The sequence below is a fragment of the Centroberyx affinis genome, unplaced genomic scaffold (assembly GCF_046629955.1).
Source record: "Centroberyx affinis isolate AG114_WGS23_722 - 3 ecotype Tasmania unplaced genomic scaffold, CSIRO-AGI_Caff_v1 ptg000434l_1, whole genome shotgun sequence".
NCBI classification, from domain to species: Eukaryota; Metazoa; Chordata; class Actinopteri; order Beryciformes; family Berycidae; genus Centroberyx; species Centroberyx affinis.
This window is the reverse complement of record NW_027279098.1, coordinates 270,404-283,663: the sequence shown is the minus strand read 5'-3', so window position 1 is coordinate 283,663 and position 13,260 is coordinate 270,404. Positions and strand designations below refer to the sequence as shown.

Here is a 13,260-nt window from a genome sequence, read left to right as displayed (position 1 = left end):
CTTATAGTTTAGTTGCCCTATAGCTTTCCGCCTCGTTTCTCTGATTGATTGGCCCACGCTTACATAACTACATTTACTGTTGCCAATTGTTATTCCCAAGTTTCATTCCAATTTCCCTTTCATTCTTATTTTGTTTAATTTCATTTCACATCTATTTTTATTCTATAGTTTCAGTGTTCCATTCTGGGTGATCATTATATATTCCTTATCTTGTTCATTTCATTGATCATTGTTATGCTTAGTGAGTAGTTGAATAAATATTTCCATTTATTGCAAAGTCGTTGTTCTGTGTTTCCTTGTCTGCAAAGAAAAGTAATCCCTGAACTGAAAAGATCTCACAATTTTCAGATTGATGACTGATTAGTATAGCCAAGTAAAGGTCTATTTTTCCTTCATCTACGAAGGTGGTGCCCCTACGAGTGTAATTTGATATCTTGATCAAAATATTCATATTTCCATACCTTTACTTCATTCTAAATTCAATATTTTCGACTCTACATGCTACAATTGTTTCTACTAAAATCTATGCAAGCTATCTTTGATCTACATATAGTAGCTGATATAAATATTAAGCCAAACTTAATGACAAACTAGTCCTGTTGGACTATTTTTCAGTACAAAGAGTCCAAGTCCTTTTATGTGGAACATTGTAGATCTTTTTCAGTGTCTCCATGTTGTTGTAAGCTCACACATTAAGCAACTTCTGTATATAATATAGCCGCAAGCGGCGATTGAGGGGTCCAAGCACAATTTGATAAGACAGACAGATAGACAAAACCTTACAGAAGGTAGAAAGACACATAAAAACTGACATGTTGTGAAGATCAAACATGCAGTCTAACACAGCTTTTATGTTGGGCCGTGACTTCTGTCAAGTTCATCATTTCATTGCAACCACATTGTTGAAGTTATTCACAATGGCCAGACTTTCTATTAGAACACATACCGCTTGTTCTTGACAACTAATGACAAGCCTGGATTTGAACCCACAACTTTCCACACGAGAGGTAGACACTTTACCTACTGAGCTAAACTCCTGTTACAGGGTTACTGAGGAGAAAATCAGTAAAGGGAGAAGTATTGTGATTCTGCAGCCTGTGATTGACAGCGCTAATCACTTTATAAAACATTGTAGTACTCTCCATTAATGAATAAAACAACACTAAATCACATGGGCCAGAAAGCCGCTGCTGCACTGCTCTCTATGGGTTGAAAGGTCTGGCCACACCTCAAGCAGTGATGCCAATCAGGTATTTTGCCAATGACAGATGATGTCAAACATCTGCTTTGAGTTTTCTACACTCTGTGATTTAGCTTTGATTTGCTTTTCATGAAACTTCAAAACGGTCACTCATCGAGGAGTTGAACTCACAACCTTGTGATCCACAGACCTGAGCTTTACCACTCTGCCAACTTCCACTTTGCTGTGTGCTACAGTGGGGAAAACTGAGTAGTGGGTGGAATTTGCAACCCACCTGCCAAATTTTGGTGTTTCTAGGTCTTACGGTTTTTGCTGCACAAACACTTTTAGCAGAGAAAAATAATAATAAAAAGAAAATTTCACAGGGTCAGAATAGGCAACTTTTGACTTAATATGACCTCAGTAAGCACTTGAAAACATACCACATGCATGAATTGCTACACTGTTGGCAAGTTGGACTCAGCCACCTGGGGATTCAAACCCTGGCCCTTTGTATCCCCAGAGAAGGTGACTTACTGACTGTCCCACTGGGGAGACGTGGTTGCCACACACCTTCTCACAAGTTGAGGCAATGACATCACATGTGCAAAACTGGGGTCTGTTTAGACTTAAGTGTCAGGAGACGGCATTACCATAACCATTAGGCTACTGAGTCCACAGGATGGACATCATCCAAGCTATAGGCTATTTAGTGTGTTGCTATAGCTTCAACTATGGTCACAATACCACCAAATGTTGCATGCTACCTCAGAGTTGACCTGTGCACATATGTACCAAATTTGTTTAAGGTAGGCCAACAACTTCCTGACTTATGGCAATTTTTGTACATTAGGCCCCGCCTATAAAGTTTGAAAGCCAATTATATTAAAACAGTGTGGAATATCAAAAAACTGCTCAATAACTTTTGCGCAGGACAGTCCAGACATGCTGTGAGCGAAAATTGGTGAAGATCGGACAAAATATGTAGGAGAAGAAGCGAAAAAACTGTTTTGGACAAATCTAAAAATGACGGAAGACCTTGTGGGCTGAAATGGGAGTGGCCTATATGGATAGATGCGACTTGGCCCAAGGAATCCAGCAATCAAGGAATTTTGTTCCTATGATCTACAGTCACCGAGTTATGGCGAGTAATGACGGTAGATCGCTTTATGACTGCCCTAGCAACCAGTTGTTTACGTTGTGATGTCAGTGGAAGAATGCGAGTTGCAGAGATAGCGGGAAATAAGGCTGCTAATAATGGCTGCATTACTTACCTTTGCTTCCATCCCCGTTTCCTTTTGATGGTTTTAAGTGTTATCAGAGTTTACCAAGTAAGTTTCCCTTTCTTGACACTGTATTCTTAGCCGTGTGCTGTTTACATTCTGGCCGGTTGTGCCGCTGATATTTTACGTTGTTACAGACATGTTCTATTGTTGGTTTAAACTCAGGCAAGACCCACAGTGTGGTGATATCTATGAGGTTTTCCTAAAATATAGCACCCTTGTTAAGCGGAGCGAGGTATGTAGCTTTCAATTTATGTGCAAGTATTACAAAACCTTGAAGTGTATGTCTTTGTTTATTTTGTAGCGTCATTGAAAGTAATGCTGCTTCTAATTATAATTAACTATCAGCTATTCTACACATGACAGTCAAACAGCACTAAATTACCATATCAGTGTCTGTGTATTTAAGTTTAATACATACTCTTTTTCTTTTGTCTAACAAAATGTATAGGTTATGGATTAAAGTGTATTAATTGTACTTATATAGTTAAAACACTAAAACTGGATATTAAGTCATACAATTTACTTATAACTTATTGTATTTCACTGTGCTCAGTAAAGTGCCTTTAAAGCAACAATTTATTACACTTGTGAAACTAAAAATAAGCATTTGTCTTTTGTTTTGTATTTTCATTTATAGTTTTTCACGGTGCTCATCAAGGTGTTCAAAGAGACAATAAAATTAAAATGGCCGGGGCCTATATGGATGGATGCAGAATGAACCAAGGAATCTAGGATAAGTGGAATTTTGTTATAGTGCCACCATAAGGCCAATTGATGTGGATTTCGTAACCTGAGTAGCGGCTGAGACTTCGGACCTATCTGCCAAGTTTGGTCGCTGTAGCTCTTAGGGTTTCTGAGATCCAGATACTTTTAGGGCAGAAGACGAAGAAGCGGAATAATAATCCGAACAAAACCAATAGGGTTCCAGCACTACGTGCTTGGACCCCTAATAAAGAATTATTCATATGACGTTGACAATAATGTTTACCATTGAATAAATTGATACAGTGATGATTAATGGTGTAGATTGTGTCTGTAGAGTTGAGTTTTACTAGAAAAATAGTGAAAATGTTTTCTTGTGCTTGGTTAATAAATGCCAACTGTGCACTTTCCTTTAGTTTTTAATGCTGGTTTATTTTCACTATATTTCTGTTGGTGATCTTTGTAGCCTTTTTGTCACAAAACTACCTGTTTTGTAAATTGTGTGTACATAAATCCAGGACGATGGGTTCCAAACCAAACATTGATGGATTTCATGTAGTCTTTTTTAAACTAAAATAACCTTTAACAAAGAGCCAATAAAATGTCCCTCATATAAAAAAATAAACACAGAAGATAGATATTGTCCTTATACTAGTTTACACTAGTATAACCTCATTTGACCACTTGTGTCCACAATCTCTTACTTTCAGTTCAGCTTTGCATTGTGGGTCAATACTCTCTCTACCACTATAGTTACAGTTACTGATGCAGAGCCGCATTACTGCAGCCACTGCATGTTACCGGAGGTAAATCTTTCAATCCCTCCTCCCCTCATTCGTGAATAAGAATCTGAGATACCTGAACTCCTCACCATGGTCACCTTGAACCAGTTTGAGTTAATGCCAAAAATGTGAAATGCGCTCTCTTTGAGTGTATGGGGACTGAATAGCTCAGAACAGCGATCCCGGCGCCCCATACTTCCACAGCGCCGCCTACAGGAAACCTCTGGGAACACTGGCGTTTTCCAAATCCATCAAATGCATCTACACAGGATTAGCAAACTCCCACGCCCCCTCGATTTTCTGTGAGTGGGTGAAGAGCCGATCCACTGTTCCATGACCAGAACAAAATCTGCATTGTTCACTCTGAATCTGAGGCTTCTTTCCAGCACCTTAGCATAGACTCTCCAGAGAGGCTGGGCAATAGTTGGAACACATCCTCCGGTTCCTGTTTTTGAAGATGGGGACCAAAACTGCTGTCTGCCAATCCAAAGGCACTGTTCCTGAAATTCGCACAACATTAAAGAGCTGTGTCAACAGAGCCAACAGAAATGCTGAAGAGCCTTCAGCATTTCGTTCGTCGACCTCCGATGGAGCTTTCCCTGCCCAAAAGATGGGCTCAGACCCTCCAGAATCTTCCAGCACTGCCTCCTGAAAAGAGCGCATGTCTGTTGACTTTAGGAGTTCTTCAAAGTGTTCCTTCCACCTCATCAAGCTCCACCACGTCCAGGTCTCATCCACTCCTGCGCCTTTCCTGTGAGGCATTGCACCAGACCCTACACCTGCCTTGTGGGCCCACAGTGCAGACAAAAGGCAAGTCAGCAGCCCCATGTTGCTTTTTTGGGCTGTGCCCAGCAGAGGTACAGGGGTCAGCAGGCCACCAGTGCTCACCTGTGCTCCCAGGCCTGGTTCCAGGTGTGGGGGGGAATATCCCTGTTCTGGGTGAGGTTCTCTCAGATCTTTTTTAGACTATCATAGGGGTCTTTTTGCATTGGTGTTTGTCCGGCCCTTTGCCTGAGACCAGTTTACCTCAGGTGTCCCTACCAGCAGCCCAAGGCTCCTGTCAGCATTGCTCCCAGGGTCTTTGGGGCACAAACCCCTCTACCTATCCTGAAAATGTTAGCTCAGGTGTTACTGATATTTTGAGGACAAAATTGTAAAATAGTGGGCAATGGGTGATCTGTCTTATTGTTTTTATGCCTCAGCGCTGGCGACAGCCATGGCCGGAGGCATTATGTTTTCGGGTTGTCCGTCCATACATCTGTCCCATTCTTGTAAACGTGCTATCTCAGGAACAACTTGAGGGAATTTCTTCAAATTTGGCACAAACGTCCACTTGGACTCAAGGATGAACTGATTAGAATTTGGTGCTCAAAGGTCAAGGTCACTGTGAACTCACAAAAGACATTTTTGGCCATAACTCAAGAATTCATATGCTAATTATGACAAAATTTCATACAAATGTCTAATAGGATAAAATGATGAAGAGATGACATTTTATATCCAAAAGTTCAAACGTCAACTTCACTGTGACATCATAATTTTTGCTTACCACTGTAGCTGAGAAAACGATCTTGGGTCATTCTACAAAAACAGTGGAAGTGCTGTCAATTACTTTTGACACCAAAATCCTTTAAGTTTGGCCCAATAATCACATTAATTATGTATGTTCAATAAATAAAGACTGTCCTTGCAATGATAAAACAAAGTTTATTGGCGGAGGCATACAACCGCGAGACGGTTATTTCTAGTTTTTCTTGATATAATTAAGTAGCAATTAACTGGTTGTATATATTTTTGTCTTTCTTGATAGATGTTCCACAGCTGCTGGTCAGTGAAGAAGAGGTTCCCCCTGAGCAGCAGGACTGGAGCCCCAGTCTGGACCAGGAGGACCCAGAGCCCCCACACATTAAAGAGGAACAGGAGGAACTCCGGACCGGTCAGGAGGGAGAGCGGCTTCGAGGGCCGGAGGAGGCCGATATCACCGAGTTCCCGTTCACTCCTGTCCCTGTGAAGAGTGAAGATGATGAAGAGAAACCTCAGTCCTCACAGCTTCATCAAAGCCAAACTGAGGAGAACAGAGAGGCAGAGCCTCTAGCCAGCAGCTCAACTGAACAGATGAAAACAGAAGCTGATGGAGAGGACTGTGGAGTATCAGAACCAGCCAGGAACTTAGATCCAGCTAGTCATTTACAACCAACTAGTGATGGCAAGACTTCAGACTCTTCTGAACCTGAGACTGAAAACTGTGATGATGATTGGAAGGAGACTAGAGAACCTCAGTCAGGTTTAGACTCACTGACATCAAAAAAGACACAGAGAGTTGAAGGACAAAGTTTGTCTGTCAGCAACAAGTTCAGGAGAACAAGTTTCCTGTCAAGAGCGTTGGTCAACCAGCGACTCCCTGCGGCTGTTGAAGAGATATTTGGGCTGTTTGAAAGAACGATAGCAGAGTACGAGGAGGAAGTTTCTCGTTCAAAAGAGAACGCTCGTCAATACAAACTTCTGGACGCTGTTTTTAAACCTCGGCTAGAGTTATGCAGAGCAGGTTTGTACAATGAACATGCCATTCACACACTATTCTTGCACCATTTATGCTACTTCTATCATTAACACCTAAGCTAGCATCATTATAGCCATGATCGTTGCATATTAAAAACAAGATAGCATCAAGATAGCTAGCACAGGCCTTTTTCACCATGTCAGTAACCTCTTTCCATGTCCGGGCCGCGATGTTGAGATGGATTTTGGGCTTTTCCACAGGTGTAATCCTGGGGCACTCCCCAGGTGGTCTGTCTTTGAGGTGATCTGAATGTGTCTCTTTTCGATGTATTTCTATCTCCTGCCTTGATTCCTGAAGATGACCAGATCTTTTCCCCTTCCAAAGTTGTGGCAACAAACAACAAATTTATATGGGTTAGAGATGCTTCCCGTCTCTTCCTTCTGATTCTCTCTGCATTCTAAAGTGACTTGCGTCTATCTCTTAGTGTGTCTCTAAGCTCTTACAGGCCCTTCCTTGAAGCGCTTCCTGACCCGGGGCTCCTTGCGTAGCCTTTAGATTTCCACTTGCTGTTGGTTTGGTTGAGCACTGCTTCTCTTCCTTTTCCCTTCCTCTGTCCCAAATCTCTCACTGCTTACTGCAATAATCAATTTTGACAGCAATGAGATCATCTTCTCTGCACCTCCCACCAGTGTGGTTTCCAGGATGATATCAAGGTCCTCATCCAGTTACTGCCAGGCTGCTTTGTTGTTCATCGGTGGTCGCTTGATTTTCTGTTTGTTGGGTCCTGCTTTCTCTGGGAGCTTGGAGTTGCTACTCTTCACTGGGGGCAGAGTGTCCTCCTGGGGTGGGGCAGCAGCGGGGAGGTCATCAGCACTGTGGTGCATTTTCCTGGCTGGAAACCTCCTGTGTCTCACCAGACACAGTGTCTATGCGCTGCAGCTGCACCTGCACCTGCTCCAATTGGCACTTTGCCATTGTTTGGTGGATTCGTAGTCCTCTTCTTACACACCTTCCTGCAGTGACATGTGGTTTCAGATCCTACTCCTGTCAGCGTCGTTTGTACAAGCCTGATCGTAACCGTTTAATCCATCCTGTTGGGCCTTTCATCCCCCCCCCCCCTCCTCTCCCCTCTCCCCTCTCCCCTCTCCCCTCTCAGAATGCCCTGGGGGTATGGCTCATTCTGGTTATCTGTAGCTGGTTTGGGTTGTCCTCTCACGAGGACTGTGAATTGGGGTGCTAACCCAACTCAGCCAGTGCTAGTCTATCCTAGCAGCCATCTGTCTCTCCAGCATCACCATTCTTCTCTTGGTTGTCTCCCAGCCTTTCCTGGGTGTCACTGGTTGCCCAGATAAAACAGTACCTGGAATATAATCTGGTGAGAGCTAATCCATGGGTGTCATCGGTCATCATCGTGTGTTTCGACTCCTTTTCAGTCAGCAGTGATTGGCCACATCACTGCCCATCCGTGGATGGCTTCCACCTTGGTGCTGATCTTTGCTGATATTTTGTTCTTCCCCTGGATGCCTAGTGCTGTAAGCATCCTCCATGTCGACTGTGCAGGAAACCCACCGCAGCCAACCTCATCTGGGTAAACCCAGACTTTCCATCCTTTCTCCCGCACCTGGTCAGCCAAGGTTGTGTATTTGGTTCTCTTGTATTCGTTGGTTTCCATGCACCTCTCCTCCCATGGCACGGTCAGTTCTATCATTACCAGAGATTCTCCGCCTCAGCCCACAAGACTATGTCTGGGCGGAGGGTGGTATGGACCATGCCAGGGAAGACCAGTTGTTGGTTGAGGTCTACCCGCATTTCCCATGCTTTGGCTTGCTCCAGAATGCCTTCTTTTTTTGGCTGAGGTGTTCTTGACTCTCCCGGTTTGACAAAGGATATATGTTGTCCTTTCCTGGCCGGGATCCTTATCCTCTTCCTCTCCCTCTTCAGGGTGTCAGCCAGTTCTCTCAGCACATTGTCATGCCTCCACCTGTAGCGGCCTTGAGAGAAGTCATAAACAGATCTCACTAGGAACTGTATTCTGAAGGGTTCCATCCTCCACACGTCATTCCATGACAGCTTCCTCTCAGTTGTTTCCCACCTAGTCCAAGCCCCCTGCGCCCCTAGCTCCACTGCCCTCGCTCTCCTCTGCTGTTCTTCTACCTTCCTGAATTCCCGCGCACCAGGTGTCTTCTTTCTGGGGTGCTTGCTGACCCCCATCAGACGGTCTTAGTCCCCCCCCAGCCCCCGTCTTCCTTGGCAGATGTTACCCATGATGTCACTGTGTAGGAGTCTGCGCTCTGCCTCCTTGACTGCATTAGTAGCTGACCATTTTCTGCCAGTTGTGACGTCAACTCTGATGTTCTTGATTTTAGGGTTAGCTGAGTGCTGTAATGTGACCACCAGTCTGGCCTTCGCCACTTTGAACTCCTCAACCAGAGATAAGATGGGAGTTGCAGCATGGCTGTTTTGCTGTAAAGGCCAATACTTGAGAAACTGAGGGGTACACCAAGCCATCTCTTGTTGTCATGTTTACCCTTGATCTTGATCAGGGTAAACATGTTGGTAACCTTGCCTCTCCTTATCACCAGGCTTCTAGACTTCTGGGTTTTGAAGGTCATCCTAGCCCAGCTTGGTGTCTCCTCTAATGCAGTAAGGATCCATCCGGCTTGAACATGTGTGGTGGTAGTGATGTTGAGGTCATCGATGAACCCTCTGTTCGGTGGTTGTCTGATACCCGCATTTGTTGTGGGCCCTCTGTTTACCTCTGCTGCTTTAATGATCCGGTTCATTCCCATCACGAACAAGATCACAGAACTGGTGCAGCCTGTGACTATCCCTCTCCCCAGGGCAAACCACGAGGTTGTGCTGTTGTTTACAGTGAACCTAAATTTGATGTTACTGTAGTAGCTGCTGATGAGAACTTGTATGTGTGTTGGTATGTGGTAATGCTTGAGGGCCTCAAAGATGAGGGAGGAGGTGGGGGATGGATCCATAAGCATTGACAAAAGCAAGCCAAACCACTGTCAGGTAGCCGCTGTTGATCCATATTTTGGATTATCCACCTTAAGACTTCTAGGTCAATTAGGCATTTGTGGGTGGAGCTTAGAGCAGACAATGAAGGATATATCTGAAGCAGCAATGGGATCTGGCAAAGAAGGACTCGCACTGACTGGGAGCACAAAGTTACAACTGTAGGTATCCTTGAGTGTTGTAGGGTTTTAAACGTTTGTTTCACTGGAGCATATGTACCTTTTGTTAGTGGTACCTGGTATATTGACTTCTTTGCAGGTTGCAGGTTGCATGTTGGCTTGTTTGTTTGCAGCATACTAGCTGACAATGTTTGCTAATAGCGTGGTTGTTTTAGCTGTTCATTAGTAGCAGGTTTGCTGAGATATTTATTCTTTAGTATGTTGATATGTTGGCTTGCTGACAGAATTCGGTATTCAGTATGAGCAGACCATCTCAAGCCAGCAGTATCAAACGTTCCATTAGCCTGTTTTTGTTGTCAAAATCAATTGCAAGTTCAGAAATTATTGAGTAATGTTGGTACCGGATAGTTGATGCGACTCCAATTAAAAAGTGCTACTGCTTACACATCCTGTTACTAACACATGTGAGTTTGGAGCAAATTGTTGAATTTTAAGTTTCTGTTTCGTGCATGGCCTAATGACAAATATGACATGATGTACAAATTAGGTGCAGCGTTAAGATAGATTTAGATAAATACCTATACATTGAGCAACGTTTTATATTGTGGCAGCCGTGCCTATAAACTAGCCGATGTATAGGAAACACTGCCTCTGTCTCTCTCTCTCGATGTTTCTCTGCTGAACGTGTGCAAACTTTCTCTTCTCGTGTGCGGAGCGTGTGCAGCAGAGCAAATGGGGAAGGGAGGGGCAGAGGGGGATTGTTTGCTCCGTTCTGGTCAGGTCTTCGATCGCGAATGCTGTTCATTTCTTGGACAGATTAAAGAAAAATAGAAACTTATTAAAATGGTCCTCCAAAGCTAATGTGTGAGAAACAATGACAGTTTTCCTAATATGTGTTTGTGTTTCAGTCTTCCCTCCAGACGTCCAGCAGCTGCTAGTCAGTGAAGAAGAGGTTCCCCCTGAGCAGCAGGACTGGAGCCCCAGTCTGGACCAGGAGGACCCAGAGCCCCCACACATTAAAGAGGAACAGGAGGAACTCCGGACCGGTCAGGAGGGAGAGCGGCTTCGAGGGCCGGAGGAGGCCGATATCACCGAGTTCCCGTTCACTCCTGTCCCTGTGAAGAGTGAAGATGATGAAGAGAAACCTCAGTCCTCACAGCTTCATCAAAGCCAAACTGAGGAGAACAGAGAGGCAGAGCCTCTAGCCAGCAGCTCAACTGAACAGATGAAAACAGAAGCTGATGGAGAGGACTGTGGAGTATCAGAACCAGCCAGGAACTTAGATCCAGCTAGTCATTTACAACCAACTAGTGATGGCAAGACTTCAGACTCTTCTGAACCTGAGACTGAAGACAGTGATGATGAATGGAAGGAGACTAGAGAACCTCAGTCAGGTTTAGACTCACTGGAAAACAGTGAAGTCATACGTCATAAGAGATCTTATACTGGGGAGAAAGTCTTTAGTTGCTCAGAATGTGGTAATAGATTTGACCGCATGGGAGGTCTGCAGAGACACATGAGAGTCCACACTGGTGAGAAACCTTTTAGTTGCTCAGACTGTGGTAAAAGTTTTGGTGATAAAGCAAACTTGAAAACACACATGAGAGTCCACACAGGGGAGAAACCATTTAGTTGCTCAGACTGTGGTAAAGGTTTTCGTGATAAAGAATACTTAAAGGCACACATGAGAGTCCACACAGGAGAGAAACCATTTAGTTGCTCAGACTGTGCTAAAAGTTTTCGTAATAAAGGAGACTTGAAGAAACACATGAGAGTCCACACAGGGGAGAAACCATTTAGTTGCTCAGACTGTGCTAAAAGTTTTCGTAATAAAGGACACTTGAATAGACACATGAGAATCCACACCATGAGAATCCACACAGGGGAGAAACCATTTAGTTGCTCAGACTGTGCTAAAAGTTTTGGTGATAAAGGAAACTTGAAGACACACATGAGAGTCCACACAGGAGAGAAACCATTTAGTTGCTCAGACTGTGCTAAAAGTTTTCATCATAAAGGACACTTGAAGGCACACATGAGAGTCCACACAGGAGAGAAACCATTTAGGTGCTCAGACTGTGGAAAACGTTTTGGTGATAAAGGAGACTTGAAGAAACACATGAGAGTCCACACAGGGGAGAAACCATTTAGTTGCTCAGACTGTGCTAAAAGATTTGGTGATAAAGGATCCTTGAAGAGACACATGAGAATCCACACAGGGGAGAAACCGTTTAGTTGCTCAGTTTGTGGTAAAATATTCAGCCAGAGTGGAACATTAAGGTCACACATGAGAATCCACACAGGGGAGAAACCATTTAGTTGTTCAGATTGTGGTAAAATATTCAGCCAGAGTGGAACATTAAGTTCACACATGAGAATTCATACAGGGGAAAAACCTTTAAGCTGTTCAGTTTGTAAAAAACAATTTACCCACAGAGGAAAACTGGTTTTGCATATGAAAGTCCATACTGGGGAGAAACCCTACAGTTGTAGTGTTTGTGGGAGAAGTTTTCGCCTGCATTCACATGTCAGAAACCATAAGTGTGTTGGTGAGAGCAGCAGCAGGTGAAGCTGCAGAGCTGCTGGTTTCCCACCCCTACCTGTCTTGCTGATCTGCTCTGTGACACAGTAGGAGGTTTGAGACAGAATGACCGGCATCATGGAAATGTTTGGCTGTAGGTGATTTTACATTGTTTCTGCCAATGGCACTTTTGTGTTCTCATGTTCTATAATCTGTGTTTTCACAGGTCTTTTAGTCTCGCCTACGTATTCTAACCCACATGGGTATGAGGTGAGATAAATAAACAGCAGATGTACCTGTAACACATTGTTTTACCATGTATGTTTTAGAAGCCGTATGGCTGGTGGCTGGTGGCTGGTGGGGTTTTTGTCATGTATTTTATCATGTGCCTTATGTGCTTGTTCATGTTTTCTTACAACTAAGCTTGTATGGCAATAAAGTATTGAATCGTGAATCTTGAAAGTGTTTTTCTTCTCACAAGCCGTACAGTTGCGGCAGGGGAAGAATCTGGTCAGACTGTCCAAACGTCTCTGGATAAATACAGAGGGGATCAAGCTGTCTGCATGTACAAGGAAATCTCTTACATCTCTAGACCTGTAATAGGAGAAGAGAGGACCGTCAGACAAAGGTTTTCTACAGATTGGATCCAAACACAACACATCCCAGTGTTTCTCAATGATGTCCCTGATCTCACCATTAAGGGGAGAATAAGTAGTGACACACATGAATATTTTCTCTCAGATCTTTGGTTGGTGGATGGATTCACATCCATCTCACAGACCTTTTTAGGGGCTTTGTCAAACCATGTTGTAGGATATACTCTCTCCCTAAAGTTGAAGTACATTTTCTGGGCCTGTATTTCACAATCTTCACTGGTAGCACACATACGATTTCATCTCAAAAATTGAGAATAGGGCAGACCCGTCTTTAAGGAGGTAGGATGAAATCTAGCAGTATGTAGAATGCTGTTTTTATCAGTGGGTTTAGTGTAAAGGGTGGTGGTGATCAGACTGTCCTGAAAGCAGACCCTAGTGTCCAAAAAGGGAATCTCATGATCACCGTGTTCAACATTAAACCTTATTGTGGGGTTCATGTCGATAAGTATGAAGTGATTTCATCTAATTTCTCCAATGGAGCCCGCCACAG

General features: G+C 43.7%; 1 protein-coding gene across 1 annotated transcript in view; it reads left to right on the top strand.

Moving 5' to 3' along the window:
- The window catches only part of LOC139642124 (zinc finger protein 91-like), a 188,275-nt gene that overhangs the window by 2,408 nt on the left and 172,607 nt on the right, over window positions 1-13,260 (top strand). The window contains exons 2-3 of the mRNA XM_071516855.1: window positions 5,761-6,495; window positions 10,502-11,956. Coding sequence (XP_071372956.1) covers window positions 5,761-6,495; window positions 10,502-11,956 — 2,190 coding nt within the window. The remainder of the gene's footprint in view (window positions 1-5,760; window positions 6,496-10,501; window positions 11,957-13,260) is intronic.